Source organism: Larus michahellis, chromosome 21 (genome assembly GCF_964199755.1).
Source record: "Larus michahellis chromosome 21, bLarMic1.1, whole genome shotgun sequence".
Classification (NCBI taxonomy): domain Eukaryota; kingdom Metazoa; phylum Chordata; class Aves; order Charadriiformes; family Laridae; genus Larus; species Larus michahellis.
Window position 1 is genome coordinate 5,438,816 of NC_133916.1, and position 22,965 is coordinate 5,461,780.

General features: G+C 52.6%; 1 protein-coding gene across 3 annotated transcripts; it reads right to left on the reverse strand.

Moving 5' to 3' along the window:
* Positions 1-1,519: 1,519 nt before the first annotated feature.
* On the reverse strand, positions 1,520-22,617 carry SLC41A1 (solute carrier family 41 member 1). 3 transcript variants are annotated; one of them, XM_074563979.1, is made up of 11 exons: positions 22,554-22,617; positions 20,707-21,933; positions 14,649-14,756; positions 10,474-10,545; positions 10,021-10,165; positions 9,778-9,924; positions 8,877-9,024; positions 8,175-8,254; positions 7,222-7,356; positions 6,099-6,247; positions 1,520-4,580 (listed from the first exon to the last, which is right to left on the reverse strand). In XM_074563979.1, the coding sequence occupies exons 2-11, from the start codon at positions 21,082-21,084 to the stop codon at positions 4,395-4,397; spliced, it is 1,548 nt and encodes a 515-aa protein (XP_074420080.1). In that variant the 5' UTR covers positions 21,085-21,933; positions 22,554-22,617; the 3' UTR covers positions 1,520-4,394. The 3 variants fall into 3 exon arrangements, with proteins under 3 accessions (XP_074420080.1, XP_074420081.1, XP_074420078.1); XM_074563980.1 differs by having other exon boundaries at positions 20,266-21,933; XM_074563977.1 differs by having other exon boundaries at positions 22,496-22,597.
* Positions 22,618-22,965: the final 348 nt, after the last annotated feature.

Sequence of the window (22,965 nt, forward strand, 5' to 3'; positions counted from 1 at the left end):
ATCCCCAGCCTCTGCGCAACCAGCAGACAACTAAAAAGAACCCACAACACACACATGTATGTTTTTAAAGCAGTGCTACGCCATCGTCGGGATTCCTTCAAGGTCTTAATGCCAAAACGTTTCTCTCTGTAACACGTGTTCAGTAGCTTCCCCCATCACTCCCCACACCCCGACCAGGAAAGGAAAACACAACTCTCCTGCATCCCCAGGAGACCAGCATCCCAAAGGACCCATCCTGTGCCTCAGCACCCTCGTCTTTGCTGGCTGTGGGAGGTGACCTTGCAGCCCAGGGCGGCAGGTCCAGAGCCAGCGAGGCCTCGGTGGCTGCTCCCCAGCCCCTGGTGCTCTGGGGCTTTGGTTTAGGGCTCTCTGACACCCTCCTTGTTTGGGTGAGCTGCCGGGAGACACATCCCTGCAGGAAAACAGCCCCCAACAGCAAATCCCACATCTGGGGAGGATGGGAGTCATTCCACCGCCACAAATTCCTGCAAATTGAGGGGCTGCTTAGCCTGACCCACCAAAACGCACAGAACCCTTTTGTCCCACATACCTTAACCAGCAGTCACAGGCGGAGAGGCCAGGGCAGGGCTTCTGTACACAGCCAGGGCTGAGAGCAAACACCCGCCGCTCCCGCAGGGACCTGCATCCACCCGGGGCACGGCCGAAGCCGGGCTGGTGATCTGCCATTTACACTAATCACAGTTTGCTTCGTGCACAGTAATTTATTTGATTTTCTTAACTCTCATTCCACCGCGTATCAAAAGAGTTTCAGCGTAAGCTAAAATAAGCTGCCAAATGTGAGAGAGGCCTTTAACCACGTAGAGAGGGAGAAGCGTGTGAAGGAAAGACACCACAGTCCACATAAATAAATGTCATCTTTATTTAACCAAATATAATTTATCAGTTAAGTTGACATCTGTCAATTCAGTTATAGGAACTATAAATAATTAAGACAGTCTTTTTCCTTTAATAAAAAGAGTAAACCAGTATTTTTCATTTGCAGTCAGCTGTATAGTAGGCATGCATTTGAGTGCAACTGGTGGGAAAAGTTTTTGACCATCAAAATTCTTCAATTTTAAATTAGATTCTTCCCTGACCTATTCCCCGTGTGCAGCTTAGACCTTATATAAACGTACGGATGCCACCAGCCCGGCAGCGTGGCAGCTCTCCCTCACCGCCGGGTCTCTTCATTTCACAGGAGACCACAAACGGTACGTTCTTCCTCCAAGGGAATCATTTCTTGGGGAACTAAATAGTGATGTGACACCTAAAAGACCAGGAAAGTTTCTCATCTATCTATCTATCTATCTAAAAGATTAAGTGTTAATGGAAGGAAGTCTCATATCTATTCCTCAACGTTAGGCAGAGAAATCAGGTGAGCAGCAGAGAATATTCCAGAAGTCCCCGGGTGAGACTTCAGTACAGCAGACTCCGAGAGTTGGTTTCTTGGGTTTTGTTGGGTTTTTTTGGGTTGTGTTGTGTTTTTTTTTTTTTGTTTTGTTTTTTTTTTTTTGTTTTTGAACAAAGCTTTGGCCAAAGGAGATGTGTGAGAAGTCACGTCACCAGGGTGGAGGGTACGAGGTTCAGAGCTGCTGCCACAATGGACAGCTTGCAAAGATGAGGAAGGGGAAAGCAAGCCTGACGTTACACTAGCAAAGTAGAAAGGGGAAAGTCGTCTCAAAAATCTATCACCTGCTCTTCTGAGGGTCTGAGAGCGAGCAGCCCGACAGAGCAAGGATCCCACCTCCGCCTCCTGAGCACTGTGAACAGCTTTGGCAGGAGAAGGAGGGCTCAGCGAACGCCCATGGGAGCAGGAAAGGATTCTTCTACAGCTTCAGAGAGGTCCTTGAGCCGGCAAGAGCCCGGCTCTGTTTGGTTTGGAAACAGCTGCTCCTGTGGCTTTCCAGAGCTGGCTTCCCACTCACTGATCCTGGCCTTCCTCGTCCCCAGAGTACGGACCAGCTCTGCAAGCAGATCTCTGGGCTGGGACTGCCCGATCCCAGACTAACTTTGGTCTTGACTTGGACCTTAAGGGGTGCAGGAATCGTTCCTGATGAATCGCCCCTTGCCTAGAAAGCAAAACTGTCTGCACCGCGGCAGGGCTTTGTGGAGCTCAGCTAGTTCTGGCGTTGGCCAGGGTGACAAAGAGAGCTTCCAACCTGGCCTTATTTCACATCAAGATGGACGTTCCCAGCACCACATCGCACCATTTTGCAGCTGAGCAGAGCTGCCCAGCGCTGCTGGGACACAGAGCCAAAAGGAGAAGACAAGCGTTGGTTTGTATGAGAAAGACAGAAGTCAGCCTAAAGGAGGAAACCAGGCCAATCGAGGATGGTCGTGTTCCGCTGCGAGGAACACGCTTAAAGCAAGAGGAAAAGCAGCCAACCACAAATCCAGCAGCGTTCAGGTGTTCTGGAGCTGCAAATAAGTAGGACAGGTAGTGTCCAGAGCAGGGACAGCACTCCGGGCCTGCACAGCTAACGAACATGAGAGCTTTGCTGTAATTTCAGGCCCAGGATACAAGGTGTTGCTGCGCCGAACACTCTAGGCATCCCCCAGCGTTTGGGAAGATACTGGCAGCTCCCCAAGCTTCGGGCAGTGCAGCACTGAAATTAGGCTCCATGGGATAGACTGTATTTTCTCCCCCCTTGACAGGTGTTAAGAGCTTTCCCCCAAGCGCACTTACACATTCCATTTATATTCACGCATTAGAGCATGTTTAATAGCGCTGTCAGCTCCAGCACATCATTTAAACTCGGTGTAACCAGGTGAAGTTCCCAAGTCGATAAGACCTGCTTACATGAAACTGCACTCAGTTTACTGAATTGATTTATATCCAAATGGGAAAACTAAAGAGCGTGGAGTGCCGAAGATCATTTACAAATGCCTTAGTCACGCAGCCAGAACAGGTTTTCCCTCGTTAGGCGGCTGCAGACTGCATGGGAGCAGCAGAAGGGAAGGCGTCTCAGCCACCACCGAGCCCAGCAGCGCAAAAAGCAGCGGGGAAAGGATCAGAGCAGGGAAAACTGCGCTCGCAGGGCTCGGTCAGCGCTTGCGAGGTGGGCTCTAACCCTGATGCCCGATTTTACACGCCTGCTCAAGGGCAAGTGGGCTCCTTCGCTGCAGTCCCCTACAGAAAGCTGCACGAAGGACCAGGACTTCAGAAATCCGACTGTGCCCGCTGACCTGTTTTCCAGCTGGCGCCTGCACAGAGAGAAATCCAGCGGCTGAACATGGATGTCCTTTTCTAACGGACACCAAGAGCCTGATGCTCCCAAATTTGAAATGTCTTAGGCTCAACCAGAGAGGCTTCTTCCAGGCTGCAATGGGCCCATCAGCCGCACTCAGCAACTGAAAGAAAATCTTAACACACAAAATAGGATCTATTTTTCCACCCTCGCCTCCAGGAAAGTCAACTGAACTGAGCAGGCTGCCGGGAAAGCAGTGCTGTGCCCCCAGCAGCACGAAGGGGAGACACACAGCGTTCCATGATGGCTCCAGCAGATCCTCCAGCAGAGCACTGGGAGGCAGAAGGGGAGAAGGACGGACGGGGAGAGCTCACAGACAAAGCGCAGAGCACATCCCTTTGCAGGCAGCAGTAACCGACCTCTGCTCACAATGGGAGGCAGAACAAGTTGTCTGCAGTCTGAGGCGCTGCCGGATGGTTGGCAAAAGGGAGCCTAAATCTGTCAGCAGAGACCAGCCTGCTCACAGCCAGGCTTCAGGGCTCTGCAGTCCTCAAACCCGAGACCCCGCGCTTTCCTCGTGCGCACACAGGAATGGGTGTTTCGGCATAGAGGACCCTTCCTCGCCATCCTCGGTAATCCTTCTACCAGAGACTCTCGTGCTTTGGATGCTGGCGCAGGAGGGGGATTCAGAGAGCGAACACGAGAGAGGAGGGCGACAGGGCAGAGAAGACAGGAGACACCCCATGCCCTCCTCCATGAGGTTGTACTTTGCTAGAAGGTGCCTGTTCAGTAAAATAAATCTGAACCTTACCCCCAGTATTTAAAACGCTTATGAAGCGAAAAAAAAGCAGCCCTTCACCTCTAGTGACAGGGACAGGTGGGCTCCCTGCGTGATCTGACTGATCAGTATCTTCACTGTAACCTTGGTTCAGACATAACTCCTACGAAATTGCACTTGGTGATTGTCTCGTTACACTTTTTTTTTTGTCCTTCCTAAAACTAGATTTATTTTCTGTACAAACTTGGCTTGAAATATAAACCACATAAAATTCCCATTGAAAATAATGAGAATCCAGTATCAAAGACGAAGTCTCAAGAGAGACAGGGTGGGGGGAGGAAGCAAAGGAGAGTAAGGGTGGAGGAAAAGAAACAACAACAAAATGAAAGGAGGAGCAGAGCTGTGAGAAGGGGGGGCAGCAGGGAGAGCTAGTCTCCCACATCAGTGTCCCGGTCACCGATGAGCCAGAGGATGTGAAAGCTGAGAGCAAGGAGACCTGTTCCAATCAGGTCCCCCAGCGCCGTCAAGTATGGGATGGAGAAGTTGTCAGGATCGAGGTCCCTGCCCCACATCCAGTGCACCATCCAGTCAGCAATGTACAGAAGAATGAGAACCTGGGAGGCAGGAACAAAACAGCCACATCAGCCACAAATCCCAACTGCTGCAATCCCAGTCTTCATGGAGCATCAGCTGGGGCAACTCCAGCCGGGCTGGCTGGGCTCAGCCCCAGGGCACAACCGCAGCCCGAGGAGCAGAGCTGTTGGAGCTCAGAACCACCTGCACGTAACGCAGGCTGCGTCCCCAAAACAACAAACTCAGCACAAAGAGGAACTCGGCGAGTTTCACTGTCCCCCTGGGCATCCAAATCCCCTGTGTCCTTAACCGCCTCTGTCCTGTCCTTCTTCAGCTTCACATGCCACCATCAAATTTAGGCTCAGAAGGGAGAACGCTGGCACCCAAACACCATAAAGTCAAAATTTTGCATCTCAGTTTTCAGATCTAACCAGAATAAGCTTGAAGAGACGTGGGGACTTGAAATCATGCAGGAAGGGACAGTAAGGTCTGGCTTCCAGAAATAAAAGAGCAACTGCCCAGCAGCTGAAACTACCAGAGTGTGATGTTCTCCCCCGTCTGCTAATGCCTCTGGTGTCTCTGGGGCTGGGAGGGTCTCACTGAGGACATGGCAGAGCTGAGGACCACAGCAGGCAGCACACAGTGGTACCTCCAGTGCTGCCAGTCCCACAGGCTGCCCCCAGCGGGGGCTCCGAGAGCGGCTGCGAGCGGAAGCCCCCTCCAAGCACCCAAGCACCCAGCAGGAGTTCACAACCTAAATTTAGCCTCCGGGATGACAGCTCTCTGCTCTTGCCTCTGATGGATGCTCTGACTCATTTCCTCACACTGGCCTCAGCTGTTGATTTTAGGGGACACTGAAACCAGGCACAGCCTCCACGGGCGGAGGCGGGGAGCAGGGGGGAACGTAGCTGGGCTTAGTAGGAAACTCCCTAACCAGAGCGTCTCTCCCTGCTCTCCTACACAGGCAGCCACACTCCTGCAAGTGTCTGCTGGATTTCTGCAGCTTGAATACCCCGGTCTGTGCACATCCCTCGGAACAGCCATCGCTATGGGCTCACACAGCTCCTGCGAGGAGACCGGGAGCCCTGCGCTGCAGAGCCGGCACGTCTCTACCCTGCAGGGAAGGCAGGGAAAGGGCAGGAGAAGCCACACAAGGCATGAGGTCCCTGCAAATTCCACATCCTGTTTTCTTCACCAGCAGATTTAAAATTGCTAAAGGACCTTACATGACAGATTAACACACAAGAGGTAAACAGTTCTGCTATCAGGACTTAAAAGAGACAAAAGACAGATTCAAAACTTGCCAAGAATGGTAGGAAGGAAAAATTGTGTGTACAGGTATCAACAAAGAAGGATTTATTCAGTTTGATACCAGCTTATTTGAGAAATACAATCTACTCGGCATACCTCTCCGAAGCTCATAAATCTCTTATCTAGGGGTAGGGTATATAGCTGTGCCTTCAGCAGTGTATCTACAACTTAACTGGCTGAACAGGTCCCCACTGCAGATGACACGGCAACGACCCCTTGGTTACAGCCCCCGGAGAGGCTGAGCTTACCTGGAGAAGCGCAGCTGTCATGTAGAAGACTATGAAAATCAGGGTGAGCGTAGTGTGTCCACCTTGCATGGAGCTGATGGTGTACAGGAAAACCAAGTGTCCAGGCACCACCAGAAGAAAGAGCACACGAGCAGAGCGGGAATTCACATCTGCAAGGAAACAAAGATGGAGTTCAGGCTTCAGATGGGCTTGAACACACAGCGACTCTGCAGCCTCCTTGGGTTCCAGGGGACAAGGCAGCACAACTATGGTCAAATCAGAAGTAGGGACCAGCACACTGGACCCTCATCCCCCCACTGCAGATTTCGGCTGGAAGGCAGCATGCCGAATGGTGACCCAACTGCCGGGACACCCAAGGACTCTCTGCGCCAAGCTCAGTAGGAGACTTTAATTCTGTCCCGAGAGCAAGAGCTGCTCTCAGACCTCAGCTGCCAAAAGGACTCACGTCCCACCTCTGACAGTGCTCAGTACACGGCAGTCAAGAATTTACCATGAACACTGAATTTCCTCAGAGTTCTCTGGTGATCAGTTTTCTAACAGATCACCACCCCATTGGAGACCTCTTGCCCCTCCTTGCTCTTCAAGGCCAGCCTTGGCCCAGAAGGCCAGGACCCAGGGTGCAGGCTATCAAGCCTCTCTAGGAAGTTTGGAGAGCAACAACCTCTGCCCGCACTCTGTGCTGGAAATGCAAGTTTGGGCTGTGCTCTGCCACAAACATGAGAGCTGCGAGGAAGCCTTCCTAAGCGAGAAGCTTTCTCTAACTGCGGCTCCGTAAGCCCAGCAGAGCTGCAACACTTGAGCAGCCTCAAGGCAGGTTTCAGTATCCTGGACACATCTGGAAAAGATTTAGAGGGTGGAGGATTTACAGTATTAGACAAGTCAGGGCATGGGACTTCCAGCCCCAGCAGGGCTATGTCCTCTTGCAGAGCGGCTTTGCTGAAGGTCCGATGGTCTCTAGAGGGCAGGCCAGGCCAGGCCAGAGGAGCAGCCACATCCCTGAGCAGACTTGAGCCACCGTTGCCCATGACAGCGCTCCAGCGACTGCCACAGACCAGTTCAGCCATCCGACTGCTGCAACTCCTGCTGGCAGGAGTCAATATATTTCAACACCCGACTTGGATACCTGGGCTGAAGAAAGTGCTGCAAGGGCTGGGGCACTTGCGAGGGGCTGTTTCGGAGCTCTCTCCAGGCATCCCACTCATGTGCAGGTACGTGGAGATGCGACTGGCCTGCACTGCCACCAGGTTGCCACCCACACCTGCAGATAAGGAGAGAGCAGTAAGATGATGTCTCTCAAACGCTTTAAAGAGAAAGAGCTACTTTCAACAGCCAGCGGATCTGGAATTGCCAGGTACTGAAATAATGTAGGACAGTCTATTTTTGACCCAAATTCCACTTTTGCAGGATGTAAAGAGCTGAGACAAAGCACACTGTTCTACGGTTTCCCCTTAGGCCCCTTAGTGAAACAGATGCAATTCTATTACTACAGCTTTGGCTGCAAGAAATACACAAAACAAAAAAAGTGACGAGTCAGCCACCAAAACAGACACAGGAAGTTTAAAGCTACTATTTTGTGCATAAGGCATAATGACACTGTGGAACCCACTAGCACAAGATGCACTGGCGCAGAATTAACTCCATTTATAGCAAAAAAGTAATAAACAACGGAGTTTCCCTGGTTCGTTAGGCAGAAAGGAGGTCAAAGCTTCATACCAGAAGCAACTAAATTTCCCAATTCTGAGTTGCAAATCCAAATCTTCATGTCATCAGGTGCCACAAGGCCCATATCTTGGAAGATGGGGGCCTTCCACCAGCCAGGAGGAATCAGGAAACCAAGACAGTTTTTGTTGGGCCCCTGGAAAACGTGTCTTTTAGGCAACAGCCTCCCAGACCAGTCACCCTCTGGTGAAAGGCTGGCACCAGAGGGAGCCACACTGCTGTGAAGCCTGGATCTAACCACCATGTATCACTGGCATTTAAAAGGGACTTAATCTCCTTAATCTGCCTGAAATAACACACACGGGACAATTCCACTGTCTGCCAAGAGCTGCAATACCAGAGTGGAAAAAAACTCACCATTAATAACTGGTGTAAAGACAGCCATCCCAGCAAAGTTTGGATCTGAGACTGTTCTGTCCAAAATTAAACCCCCAACACTGCGGAGGGAAGATTGAAGAGGTCAGTGCTGAAAGCTCATTAGGAAATACTCACACAGAGCACCAAGGGTTCTCTCTGCTGCAGTGCGTGCACTCGAGGGCGACAGATACACCTATTAACATGCACCTACAGTTGCAGTTGTTGCACATGATTTTAAGCCTCAATATTTGATAAGAAAGGACAGTTTTAGCAGGATCTTTTCTCATTGCTGCCAAAACCCATCAAAGACCAAATCCCTTAACACACGGTTTACTGCAACACAAAGCAATCCTGCCTTTCAGAGGGCAGAGAGGGCTCTTGTGCGGAAGGCTGCTAAACGGGATCTGTGTTTGCTCTATGGCCATGCCAGGGTCTCCCTGTGCAGCAGCTGGGACATTGGTAAGGCCCTGGATTCCAGCAGTCGGGTGCTTAATCACTCCCGTGCCTCGGGACCTAGAACCGTGTGTCTTTGTCTATACCACAAAGTGACCTCCAGTTTCCTGGCAGTCTGGACTGGAAGCAGAAGTTGTTTGGTTCTCTCTTGGTCTGGTATCTACCAAGGGCCAAGAGGTCGAAACGGCTGGGGGAAAGGGTGCGTTGTCTGTCTGTGTTTGGGGTAGAGGAACTTCCACGCCTTCCTACCTGCTAATAGCCATTGCAATAATGACTGGCTCCCAGCCAGAGTACAGCACCTCCCGAGTCGCTGCATTCTTCTTGGCAATGATGATCCAGATGGGCAGCAGAGCTATGAAGAAGGCGCAGACCAAAGGATTCACATAGGCTTTGCTCTCTGAGGAGGAAATAAGCAGAGGCAACAGATCAAGGACACATCCTGCTGCAGTGAGGCGGGGTGCTACTTCAGCTGAGCTCATCAAGCTGCTGTCACCCCTGGAGTAAGAAACTCCAGTAAGGGCAGGCAAACTAGACCAGGCCAGCCTCAGCTCTGCAGGACACAGCATCTCCTTCTCCTGGTGCACTCTCAAGGGCTTTATCAACAGATCCAAGTGAGATATCTTCAATTTCAACTGCTCATTACCACTTCCCACTCCTGGGCAAGACCTCCCAGTGTTGCTTCACCTTTGGCTGAACCTGGCTGAGTCACATCCCCTGCATCCCAGCCGCCGGGGAAGGAAGGTGGAGGGGAGGGAGGAGGAAGTCTAGAGTCTACAGCTGCAGCTCTGCGCTGAGGATCCCCAGCTGGTGCTGACAGTACAAAAGATGAAATCCAAAGCTGCCTTTTCCCACTTGACTGCACAGTCAAGCCCCCGGCACTTGGAAGGGGACAATCTCTCCCTTACCACTTTACCTGGTGAGAAGGAGGTATGCAGATCACTGCCAAGACTGTCTGCAGCCACAAGGCAGTAAGAAGGTCTGTTTCCTCCCCTTATCAGTTCTGACTAGGTCTCACTAACTGAGGTAGCTTCCAGGCCAGGCATCCTACATACCCCATGAACAGGAAGGGTAAAGGAAGAGGGCGAATCGAGGGAGATGCTGCACACGTGGAAGGACCAGGGAGAGACAAAGGCCTTTTGTTGCTCCTCACCCAGCTCTTTGTACAAGCCCCAGCTGATTCCTGAAAGCAGAGCCAGGGTGATGAGATCCCCCAGGCTGGCAGCAATTGGTGTGGCGACGTTATCAGGATTGATCCCCATCTTCCTAGATCCAATGATGACCCCAATCATAATCATGCCTACAGCCAAAAAGAGGAAGAAAACAGAATGAGTCCAAGGGGAGCCCAGCATTTGAGGAAGGGGTGCATGGAGGGCGTGCAGGGTCTGTCTCTCACCCAGAACAAGGGAAGCAATGAAAGCAGTAGCCACACTGCTGGCACAAAGCAGGACAGCATGGTCAATGCTGAAGTGCCCGTCTGGGATCCATCCAAATATCACTGCTGCGATCGAGGCCAGGAAGCCAACCACAGTAGCCTGAACCTGAAAATAAAAACTAGACTGTCACCAAGAGGAGTAGAGAGCAAAATGCTCCCGGGGTGAGGGAAGAGGGAAACACCACCCAGGGCACCATTCCAGGAGGATTAGCATCCAGGGAAACAAGTCTAACCTATAGGGCAAACCGCTATGGTAAGATGACTGTGGGACAAGAAGGTGCCATTTGCCTCCCCATTACACACGCAATATTGACAGTCAATAGCAAAACCCAGGCATTTAAACCTTCTGACACTCGTCATAGTTGGGGCTTGCATCAGCTACCAATATTTCCTCTTTCTTCTCCTTTTCCTTACCTGTATCAGAGCCATGTTCCCTGTTATCATCTTCCAGAGCTCTTTGGGTGTATCCATTTGGCCAATATTAGCCTGCAAGAAGACATCGCAACATCATCAAAGACTGACAGCATTTTGTATTTGCTAACAGTCAAATTCTTGCCTTACAGCTATGTAAGTTTGTGCCAGGAGCAGGAAAGAACAATGACCTCAAGTCCTTTACTCTTACAGGAGAACAATTCAGTGGAAAAGGCGTGTGTGTCCATGTGTGCATGTTTGTGTGTACAGCTGGGGCACAGCCCTGCAGTAACACCCCAGTCTGTGACATGCAGTTCTGTGAATGTCGCTTGGGCTGTTTGTCCTGGGTAACTACAGTGCCTCTTCCAGCAGTTACTCCCGTCTTTTACCCCAGAACACCGAAGCTGTTCCCAGTTTCAGCACCTCCTTCCCAGCTGCAGGAATGGGCTGACGCTCTCCCACGCAGCAGGAGCGGAGCCAGACCCCCTGCAGAGGGGGTTTTGAAGGGAGCGTAAAGGGGAATCGACGTCAATAGGACATCTGATGAAAATCTTGCAAAAGCAACAAGATATACTTTGTCCTCGTGCAGAGTCACGCACTGTTGCTTATTTACTCATTGAATTCACTCCACTGGTGATCACTGGTGGCCAAGCCAAGCCTGGCTCAGGCCCAGCTGGGTCGTGCTGCCCGTCAGGTCAGCCAGCCAGGAGGGGAATAGGGGTACACCGACTCCCAGGTCCGCTGCGTGCCCCAGCTCCGGTACGGACCAAGGCCAGGGTAGCATCACGTGGACAGAGGAAGCTGGCAGCAAGAATTACTGTTTCAGTTAAAAGCTGAGTAAACAAGGGTAATGCCACGTGGAGACCTACTGAGTAGCGGGAAGCAGCCATGGCACACGGGTCATCTGGCACCGCTACAACTGCGGGAGATGCTAATCAGACTAACCAGAAGAGACAGAAAGTTGCTTTAATTCCCTGGCATACGATCCAAAATAAGCCAGCAGAATCACTGCAGGTTGCTGGCTATTGCAGAGCATAAGGGTTGTGCTCTTCCCTAGCACCTTCTAGGTCTCTATGGAAAGTTGGAAGAATGGATAAGCAGAGGGTATTACCTTATATCCAATTTTGTATTATTAGAAGCTGATGAACATGAAGAGGAAACAAGTGAAAGGCTCAAACAACCTGAAGTGGTAAATGCATGTTGGAGTTACTGACAGCGTCAAACTCAAACTTCTGCACAACAATACAGCAGCAATTTGCTCCTCTTGGGCTTCCTTGCTTGTTTCCACAAAAAGAAGTCAGCGATCAGCTAATCTTTCTGCTCTCCTTCCTGCGTGTGCTTGAGAGAAGTGCCAGCTCTTTTCAACCAGCACTGAGATGCGCCCATCTCTGGAGTGAATTATTCTTGTCAGTTTAGTGGAGAGGAGGAAGGAGTGGGGGAAAACCAACAAAAAGTTGACTAGAGTGGCACTGAGCACATCCAGCATAGGAATTTGAGCTCCATATGAAGCCTGACCTTAAAATTCCAGCCACATGGCAATTAGGTTGGGATTAACATAACCTAGCTCTAGTTACTGGCAACAGGATTTTAATCCTTTAACTAATGGGAGAGTTTTGCTTCTTAATTGCGAAAGGAATTTCTGAGGTGCCTTAATGCAGCACTAATTAGAAACTCACAGTCTGAGAAACCAGTCCAGGCTGCTTTCCTGTGGGGAGAGCACGAGACCCGCATCGTGAGGCCCTGGTCAGAGGGGAGCCCCCTCCGCACGCCTGCATGTGGATCTCCCACGCTGGGGGAAGAACAGGGCAAGGGGGGAAAAAAAAAAGGAAAGCCCAAGAGATCACCCTATCCCACCATGCACAGGTAGAAGGAGGTAAGAGTGCAAGGGTAGGCGATTTGTGTAGAGGCAGCACAGCCTTCTTTCCTGCCAGGGCAAAGGAAAGCAGAGGACAAAGCCTGGGGTGTTGGCCCATGAGGCTAATGCCACCCCACAGTCATCAGCTCAGGGGCATGAGGAGGCACCAGGAGACCAAGCTGGTGCAAGGGCAGCAGCCACTCGGACGGCTGCTCTCTGTACTAGTTTCATCGTGACCCTGCTGCAGCCACCGGAGCAGATAGGGGAAAGTTTTGCATTCCTGTGACTTTCTGCACAGTCTCGTTTCCCTGCCAAGCCTGCCCCAATGTTGCTCCATGCCAGCCCCATAAGGGAAGAGGACGGAGAAGCGCCGTGCTGCCTTTGTCCCAGGGGAGCCAGGCACTTGCCCCAATAAGCCCATGCTCAGAAAGTGCAAGCTGGCCAAGGCCAGGAGGGAGAACGGCCTGTGTCTGGGACAGCAAGGATCCTGACATGATCCGAACAATAGAGAGCGAATAAAACAAAGGGATTTGTTTCCCAGGATGAAGGGGCAAACAAAGCTCTGCCTGGGACACAAGCTGCAGTGCTCAGCCCCTGTTCCTGCCAGCCCCAGCACTGAGGCACAGCTGGGCCAGGGGCAGTGCGAAGTCTCCCAGCAGCTTTGTCCTGCCCAGCAGCGCCAGGGGAGAGGAGACCAGCACCGAGGGAAGCCGCCACAGCCCAGCTTTTGCCAGGTAACACTGGCATGGCCATCCCCCAGGTAGCTCAGCGCCTTGCTCCTTCAGAGAACCAAAAGTGAGGGCTAAATCCAAAGAGGAGGTGGTCCCCGCAGTCAGCAGGAATCGGCAGTCAGGGCCTGGGGGCAGAGGCCAAGCCAAGGACTAATCCAGGGAAATGCTGTTTGCCTTCCTACTCCCCAGGGACTACAGGGACAACCTCGGACTCTACAGAATATGATGCTCATGTGCCACTGGGTCCAGTGGATGAGAGCAGTGTCCCATAGGCTATGTCCAGGGAGCTACTGCACAAGGGACAAGAGGGGCTACCGGTGACTAAGGTTGGATGAGCAGCTCAAAACTTTGGCTCTGCCGCCATCCAGGAGCACATTAGAAACCTTGGGCCTCGGAAGCCAACAAAAAGCTGCTGAGGAGCAGAATCACAGCTTGAATCACCCCATGGCTCAAGATGGAAGAATAAGAGAGGACACAGGAGAGCAGACATACAGAGACCTTTTCAACACCCTCCTGTGCTTTCTCCTGCAGCGCCCAGCAAGGGGGAGGCTGAGAGGCCGGGAGCAGGCTAAGCAGCAGCTCTCTGCTAGCTGTGCTTGCTGCCACCACCCAGGCAGACAGTTCTCCATCCCCACACCTCATCCAGCACTTCCCCAGCAGCTCTCTCAGGCCAAGGCGGGTTCAGCTTCTCCGCATGGTCACGGCCAAGACCAGGCTGCCTGCTGCGAGGGCCCTCTCCCAGCAATTCACAGCACAGAGCCAGTAGAGCTAAAAGCTTGGCAGCAGGCAGCTAACACCTTGCAGATGTAAGACTCAAAGCTATACGCACTCCCATCACGGGAAACACAGAAACATCAGGCAGTCACTTGCTGTCATGCTCAAGCAGAAGATGCTTTGCAGAAGGAAGGAGTATTATTGTCCCCGTTAGGAGAGGATGTCAGTCTCTCTCCAGCGCCGCTCAGCTACAGAGACAGACTGCTGAGTTATAGAATTGTTTAAACACAAAGCAATTCATTTACAGCTGGACTAACACAGTATTCTGAGGAGCTAACAGAGCCTGCCCCCATCTCTCACAGGGAGCTCACTGTTTCACAGGAATCGGACTGAATTCTAGCAAGAGAAATGCCCAGCCATGCTGCTCCATCAACTTCAAGAGGCTGTCAATCCACCTGCTAGCTCTCACTGCAAGGTCTCCTCCATTCTAGCCTTTGGCGTACAATTCTCTCCAGGCTCTCTCATCTCCTCACCCTCCTGAACCCAGCTTGTTTTAGCCTGCGTGACAACATGCCTGCACACAGCTTCCTCACCAAGAGAGCTGGATCCAAGCACTCCAGACATTAAACCGCCAAAGCCAGCTCGCACACTGTGCCCCCAGGCCCATGAGAAGCCACAACGAGGAAGTGAACTGTCAGCAAAGCTCATCAGTCCAGTGGGATGAAGACACCTTCCCAGCCTGCTAAACTCCAGGCTCTGGTTTCTGTGGTTGCTGACAGAGAGATTTTTGTCTGCCCAGCCACCACGCACGTGTATGGCTTCCCACCCCTTCCCACCCCAGGTGTCCTGCTCCCTCCCTCGACTGCCCGGATACTCACAGCTGTCGACAGGCGAGACGCCAGAGTCATCTCCAGGTTCCCCTTCAGGCCCAGTAACGCAGGGACTAAGATAAATACCTCAGTCACGTATTTGAAGACATCCCAGTGCTGCGAAATGAAAACAAAACAAACAAAAAAAAAGAGACCATTAAAAATAATCGTGGCTGTTAGAAACCTTTGCTTTGGACCGAGTGTCACTTACTCATCCTCCTTTGTGACCTGGCACTGCCCGCGTGTGGCCCTGAGCAGACAGCCCAGTTCTGTTGCCACACTTTGAATTTTTGCAGTGATTTTAGTGGTTTTGACATTCGTGTAGTAGTGACAACACGTTCCCGCTGAGCTTAAACACCGGATCTCAGCCTGCAACTTTTAGTTAAAAATCCCCCAAAGATTAACCACTGACAAAATATTTACGCACAGAGAGGCCAAAATAGGGAAAGATGAAGAGATTTTGTCCAATACTTGCAGTTTTTGGCAGAATCGAGTACCGAAGTTCGGCCCACATCAGTTGAGTGCCATTCCCTACACGTATGTCTTACAAATGCATTTTTGAGCAAGGCACTGCTGCTCCCTGATCCTGCCAGCTCCGAAGAGCAGCCCACCGCGGTCTCCGTTCCCCTTACCTCACCTGGCACCTGCATTTACTCAGTTATTTACTAACTACTCTGGCTCTATAGACAAGCCTGCTCCCTTGGGCATGAGGGAGAACAGGCTGCCATGGTTATTTAGGAAAAAAAGAAGAGTAATTGCAGGGTAAGCAGTCTTAGAGGAGAGCAGCTGGCTTCCATGAAAACACAAAACCATCCCGAAAAACCTCACATTTTAAAAAAAACACCCTGCAAGCTACAAAAGCCTCATCACCCAATTCTTTATTTTCACGAATGTTTTGCAAGCAGGCCCTGTGTCCAAAATAACTCCCGCTTCCCGCATTGCCTGACTGCCATACCCCTTAAAGGAGACGGAGCACGGCTGGAATCACGCTCGCAGTGGCTGGATGCTGCGCTGAACACGGTAACTGCCGCGGCACTCACAGCTTTCCTCCTGCAAACGTTACCTGCCACAGGCTCCATCTCTCGCAGTGCTCTCCATGGCAGCATCAGACCATCAGGCTCACCAGCCAACAAGACACATGCTTCTTTCTAGGACAAAGAACGCTATCGGCCAACACCTTACAGCAAATACAAGTCACTCTACCTGCATAACTAATACCTTCCTGTGCAGAAGGACTTCAGTTATTTTTGTTTATTTTTCCATCCTTTGTGCTGCTTGCCTTCACCACTGACCCAACAAATTCCAGTTTCCTTCCAGGTCCTTTGCAACACCACACTCAAGCTGCACTCACTTGAAAAACCATTTAAGAGAAAAGTGTGATCACAGGAGGCAGGTAAATGCTCGAGATGGGTGAACTGGGACCATTTTTCCTCAAAGGGAAAAAACTGTTTTCTAGTGAATAAAAATCCCCTTAACATTTCTGGCAGCTTGGTAAGACAAGCTAACCATGCTCGCCAGCTCCCAGGTGCACGGATGGAAGCTGCTCAGCTATTTCAGGCACAGCCACAACCCTCTCTCTGCTCAAGGACAAGGCTCCTGAGGATACCCAGGTTCCAGACTCTCCTGATGCAATGAACAGCCCTTTCCCAGGCACTACGATGGGCAGTGCCTAAGGAAACCACCGCGGTCCCTGCAGCCCCGGCTCCAACCACCACACACCCAGCTAATCCGACTTGGGAGACCTTCCCACCACAGCCAGAGGGGTTCTGGAAGGGTATGGCTCTGCACGGCTCCCCAAGCAGGGGGACGGTCGAGCTCAGTGCCCTCAACTGAGGGAGAATCAGTCTGAAATACTTCACCCGACACAGCGGCACATCAGGCTGTGCTTCCTTTAAGGTCACATCTAGGAACAGGCGAGCTCGGCTGTCCTCAGCCTATTTTTAGGCAGGCATTATGGGGAGACCTTATAGCAGCTTTCCAGTACCTGAAGGGGGCCTACAAGAAAGCCGGAGAGGATCTTTTTACAAGGGCATGTAGTGACAGGAAGAGGGGTAAAGGCTTCAAACTGGAAGAGGGGAGATTTAGATGAAATCTCTGGAAGAAATTGTTTGCTGTGAGGGCGGTGAGCCCCTGGCCCAGGTTGCCCAGAGAAGCTGTGGCTGCCCCATCCCTGGAGGGGTTCAAGGCCAGGTTGGACGGGGCTTGGAGCAACCTGGGCTGGTGGGAGGTGTCCCTGCCCAGGGCAGGGGGTGGCCCTGGGTGGGCTTTAAGGTCCCTTCCAACTCTAACCATTCTGTGATTATGATTATTTTGCTGCTTGTTGTGCTGGTGAATCCTTTGCTATGACTTCCCTTAGCAGTATCTAGAATTCAATCAGCAAGCAATGCACTCCCACTTCCCAGCAGGACGAGCTGGGTGTCACCAGAATCACTTAATGAAAGGAACATCGTCATTAGGCAGACCGCAGGCTGGAAGCGCTGTGCAAAAGTTTCCTGGCTCTTTCTGCCTCCAGAGATCATAGAGGCAGAATCAGGCAATAGCTAGCACAAGTTTGCAGCCCTCCCTCACCTCGTCCCAACCCTGGCTTTCTAAATTAACCTTTAAAGGAGGCTGCACCGCAAGCTGGTGCCAGAAGCTGCTGTAACTGGAGCCTGCAAAAGCAGCTCCCTGAGCAAGACAGGGGTGTTCCTGGAGAACGGAATAAAAGCCATCTTCAGGGAAGGAAAACAAGGAAATTTCTGCAGACCTCAGCAGCTTGCTGGCTGCAAAGAGCAGGACCCATGGGCTCTTGCCAACTTTCTTAATATAAGATGTTATACAACACTGGTCTACGGGCATTTAGTGCGTCTCGAAGGCCTCCCTGGCTCCTGCAGAGAACACCACTCCCTGCAGAGATGTGTGCCCGTGATGGGGCTACAAGGGGAGAACCAGAGACAGACTGGTTGGGGAAGACAAAAAAGGAAGAGGAAATATGAGCCCAGGAGATTGAGCTGTTAAAATCCCTTTCCCCCCTATAACAGCCCCTCCAAGAAACACAGAAGTAAGCTCTTTTCAGGAGGGAGGAGGGAGGCTAACACAGCACACAAGATCCTCCAAGATCTTCCAGTTTGCTCCTTGCAAAGGCAAACACACCACACTGGGCAGCAAGGGAGCTCCCGGCCGGCTTTCAGCAGAGCTGCGGAAGAGAATTACAGGGAGAGGCACTTCATCTCCAGCATCTCCTCCCTGCCCTCTGGGGAGGGGGAGCAGAGAGACTATAAGCACTCTAGGTTTAACTTATTGCAGCTTCATTCTCTACTAAGCCTCTGGTCCCTTTGAACATAAATCTACCCAGATACCAGAGCCTGGTCTCTCCGACACAGCACTGGAGGAGTGAGATCGGACCCCATCCTGCCAGAGATTCTGGAAGAAACATCAAACCTCAGGTGGTGTTTTGCAGTTTCCTCCGGGCTCACTGCCTTTCCGAAGCTTTGCACCTGCAGACAGCAGATACTTCCCGGGTAACAGCTGCCTCTCAGCTGCTGTCATTTTTAGTCACCGCGTACAAAGTTAAGGCTTACAAGAGTCATGAGTAAGAGCGTGGTTTCACTTGGATTATAGCAGGGTGGTGATTCATGACAGCTCAGAGTGGAGGGATGTGCTGCAGGATGGAGCAATGACTGCCGTGGTGCGGCTGCTTCGCACAGTGCACTGCTCCCAGCGCTCTCCCTCCAAAGCACCAAGAAACAAGCGGCCTTAACGGCAGAGCTCCGGCTGCAGGGCTGGCACTCCCCACTGGCCCCAGTAAGACCCACCCCAAAGGGATGCTAACACCAGAGGTGGTCAAGCAGGGGAAAGGAGCAGACTCCCTCCTCCCTATGAAATACTGTCCATCCCATCCAAAGAATCTCCAGGGTGCAGACAAGTCTGGAAAACAACAATCGTGGCTCTGCTGGGAGAGGGGACTGTGCCAACAGTCCTCTACCGTACACAGAAAAGCAGCTGGTGTGTTCACATGTCACCTGGTCCAAAGGTCTCTCCAATCCCAAAAGGAGCGGAGGCAAATTCTCCACCTGAGAGGCAAATTCACAGGGACACATTAATGGGACAGCATGGCCAAAGGCCAGGGCTGCTTGTTTTCACAGTGGGGAGACCAATTACAGCTGGCTGATTAGTCCGTTTATCCAAAACAGAGGAAATTGAGTGTATGGAGCCCTCCATCCATTGCAAACCATGGCTGCATCCAAAGCAATGGGACTCCAGTCCGCTCCAGTGCCTCAGCTACCTGCTCCACATGCCTCCCTCCTTTCATCCAAGGCTTTGACTCTCTGGGAAGCCAGTTATCAAGATCAGCTCCCCAGATCCTGCAGGCGAGCAAGCCAAGAAGACATGCTTCCCATCCCCCTTTCCCCCCCTGTGGCATTTAGATGCCTCATTTAATCCCAAGGCTGAAGGGAGTTAGAGGAGTTGGCAGGAAAAACTGCATAGCCACATGCTGAGCTGCTGTGGGACAGAGGAATTACGAAGCTTTATTTCTAATGGCCATAAAAAAAAAGGCAGGAGAACACAGCATTATGCCGCAGTATCCCATCCCTGCCCTGCTCCCGCCTGGCCAGAAGAGGTGCTCCTTCTGCAGGAAAGGCTTTTGGTTGCATTCAAATCCCTGGCTCTGGGAAATGGCCAGAAGAGCCACACATGAGTTTACAGGGACATTGCAAAGGGAAACATGCTTAAAAATGTCTTTCTTTTTAAGAAAATGATTCCGGTAAATCTCTCAAGGCTTAATATAGCGCAGACAGCCTTTCCTGTTTTGAGTCACTTCACAGCTCTCTCAACAGGTTGCATCAAGAGAAACCGTAAGGATGACCAGCGTGCAAAGGCATGCAGGGAAACAGGCATTAGGGGCAAGAAAGCAAGAGAAGTGTCTGCTTGACCACCCACAGATACAAAAAAGCCTGACTTACCCTTCTGGCACACAGCTTGGGTGGAGACGATCGTAACTGCCAGCAATACAGACAAGAGACTGACATTCCAGTCTTTCTATGCCAACACTGAGAGAGCTTGTTTACCCCACTTAAGGAAACAGAGGAGCTTCAAGCAGAGCATTTTTGGTTGACCACAGCTCCAAAATGGCTGCCGCCTCCATACAAATAGCTTCATAAACCTACATTGCACGGATGATGGAATTTTGTGCCTCAGTCATCATTTTGGGCTGGGCATCAAGATAACTCCGTACAGCCTGTCTTTCAGAGCACCGGAGAAAAGGTTAAGCAGCTGATCCGCTGCCAGAGACACACACGCTTGGAAAACCTGTACTTGAGACCGGCGCAGGAGCCACGGTCCATGAAGTCACATTTTCCACATAAAACCCAAGCAAGCTGCATGGCTGTCAGGTTGTCAGTGTCACCTGTCACGAGAGACCTAATGAGAGAGCATGTCTAGTAACACACCAGTTTTCATCCACAGGTGACAGCCAGCTCTCTGGCTGGCCCTTCCTAAGGATCCCCTCCACCCTGTTAGCCCAGTTGCCCCTGGCCACTTCAAGATCGTGAGAAGGCAGCGTAAAGGCCACTCAGCCAGGCTTCGACCTTCGGAGCAAGCCACCATGCAAGTGCCCCATACGTGCTGCGACAGGCGAATCACTAACCTGGCTGGCACGAGCCCGGCGTGCTGCAAACATCAAAGATGGAAAAAGGTGCACAGAACTAGTGACTGGAGCTGGGATGCCCACAGCCACCATCAGGGGAGTGCTCAGTTCAAGCCATAACACACAGAGTGGTCTCAGTTCCCACTGAGGTGCTTTGGCTGCACATGTGCCAGCTCCAACCTCCTCCTCCCAGCCAGAGCAGGGCAGCTGCAGTGCAGGGGTGCCTGCAGCCTCTCCTCCCCTCACTCCAGACATCACCGAGGCCTCCCCTTGTCTCCCCCTACCCCAGCCGGCACGCGAGGTGACAGGTCTCCTCCCCTCACAGTTGCTATCTGCTGAACAAGCCTTGGCATTCCAGTCCTTCCTGGCTTGGGGTCAAGCCATGGTCTACAGAGACAGGATTCAGAGCCCAGTGCCATGCCAGGGAAGCATCAGTCCTACCTGCACGATATCCAGCACCATTCCAGCAGCAACTGTCCCAAAGCCTGCCAGAAGGAACGGAAAGAGGACTTGCAGCCCGATGGAAAAGGAGGTCTCCTTGAGGGGTGAGGCTGGCTCAGGACCTCGGTCTGTGCTGGTGTCATCGCTTTCATTGCTCTGGCTGCCATTTTCCAGCAGGGCATCTTCTTCTCGCACCCCTTTAGCATTGGCACGGGACTCCAACACCACCACTTCAACCCCATCACCATCAGGTCCCAGGAAATCTGAGGGCTCCACCAGCTGCCCCCGGTCCGGACTGGTGAGACAGTCCATGGGCACAATGGGGAGCACAGCCCCATTGGCCTGGTGGGTCTCTTTCTGCTCTGGCTTGGAAGACATGCTGCAGAGAGGCTATCCCGACCCTTGGCTTGGTGGGCCTACAGCCAGCGGCTGTTCCAGAAGAGATCTTCTGCCAGGAGCTTATACAAATGGCCTTTCCGGCATCTAGAGCCGACCTCTCCTATCCCTGCTTGCCTGCCTTTGAGCGCAGAGACTGCTCCTGCAGCAGAGATCCCCATCAAGCAAAGTCCAGGAATGGAGGACACCAACCACTGAGCTAGCAGGGAACACTGCAGGAACCGGGAACTACAGCAAGCTCACTCTAGTTCTCCTCCTCTCAAACGCTGTGCGGCACAGCAGCCACCAGGACAGGATCCAAGCTTTTCCTCTTTGATGTATGACAGTTTAGTGCATCTTTCTCCAGTTCTTCTTCCAGCAGCACGACTGCTATGGTGGGGCACACAACGCAGAGAGAAAAACAGATGAAGACCACCAAATAACGCAGAAGCTTAAAGGGACGAAGAAGCAGAGAGCCGATAGGAGAGGAATTGGCTTTTAGAAATGATACAATCCAGAAAAGCTCTTCTTACTACCAGGGCTTTGTCACTTTCTCCAGTGGCAGTGTCCCTTTGCAGAATTAGATCTGAAGGCTCCTGTAGGCTTTTGCTCTGTTTCAGCCAGTTTTTTGTTGCCTCACAAAATGGCCAGCAATACCAGCAAGCTACAAGTGTCACTGTCGTCCTCCTCTTCCAGAAGAATTTCTCACCTTACAGCACGAGGCAACGAGAGTTCTTATTTAAAGTAACAGCAAGTTCCCAGCTAAGGTTACTCACTGAGCTGAGCAGGCTGCCGGGTGGGAGCTGGCATTTGGACAGATTTAACGTCACTCCCCAAGAACTCGTCTTTCACCTGAAATATATGGGAGGAAAACAGACATTCAATTGGGTCTCATGGCAGCCAGCATAACGGCTCATTCATTCAACAATATTTTCCTCCAATATATGTTGAAGGTACAGCCATTAGCTGTGCTGTCCCCTTGACGCTTTAAGCATTTCACAGCCCTTCTGCACACTTCAGGGGGGCTGTGTCAGGGGACCTAGGGCGAAGAGCAGCTCCCTGCCCCAAAAGGGAGCCCCCAGTAGGGTGCCGCAGGACACGGGCACCCCACCCGGAGGGCAAAGCCCCGCGCGGAGCCCCCGGGCACAACAGAGGTGGCTGGCGCTGCCTCCCGTCAGCCCAGCGCGGGGCCGCAGGAGGCCTGCGGAAGGAGCGCGGGGCTCTCCCCCCTCTCCGGGTGCCGCAGAGCCCCGCAAGCCACCACCTCTCAAGCGGCCGAGGCCCAGCCCAGCCGGCGGGGACAGCGGCCCCGGGGAAGGGCTGCCCCGGGCGCAGCGGAACACCGAGCCGTCCGCCGGACCGACCGAGCGGCCCCCTCCCTGCGGCACGGTGCCGCCGCGAACCCCTCGCTAACCGTGCTGGGGCCCTGGCCCTGGCCCCGGCCCCCGGCCCCGCCGCGCCGCGCATCTCACCGCCGCGCTGCCTCCGCTCGGCTCCGCGGGCTGCCCCGCACCGCCCTGACATCACCGCCCGCCAATGGTGGCCCTGCCCCAGCGCGCCGCGCGGCCCAACCATTGGCCGACCGGGCGTGGCGTCACGCCTGGCCCCACCCCCGCAGCGCGCAGCCCACGCAGCGGGAGGAGGGGGTGCGACGAGAGGCCACGCCCCCTTAGCGGCGCGGGGGCGGGGCCTGGCGGATCACGTGCCGCCGAGCCCACATGGAGCCGGCTCAGCTTAAAATGAGCGTGAAACAGGAATCGTGATTAAACCGCTGTAAATTAAGCTCAACTTTGGCAGGCGGCCCCGCATTCCGGACCGAGGCCCAGCAGCACCAAGGCAGTATGGGGGGTAGGCACTGGCTGTCAGCCCCCGGTGCTGGGCACA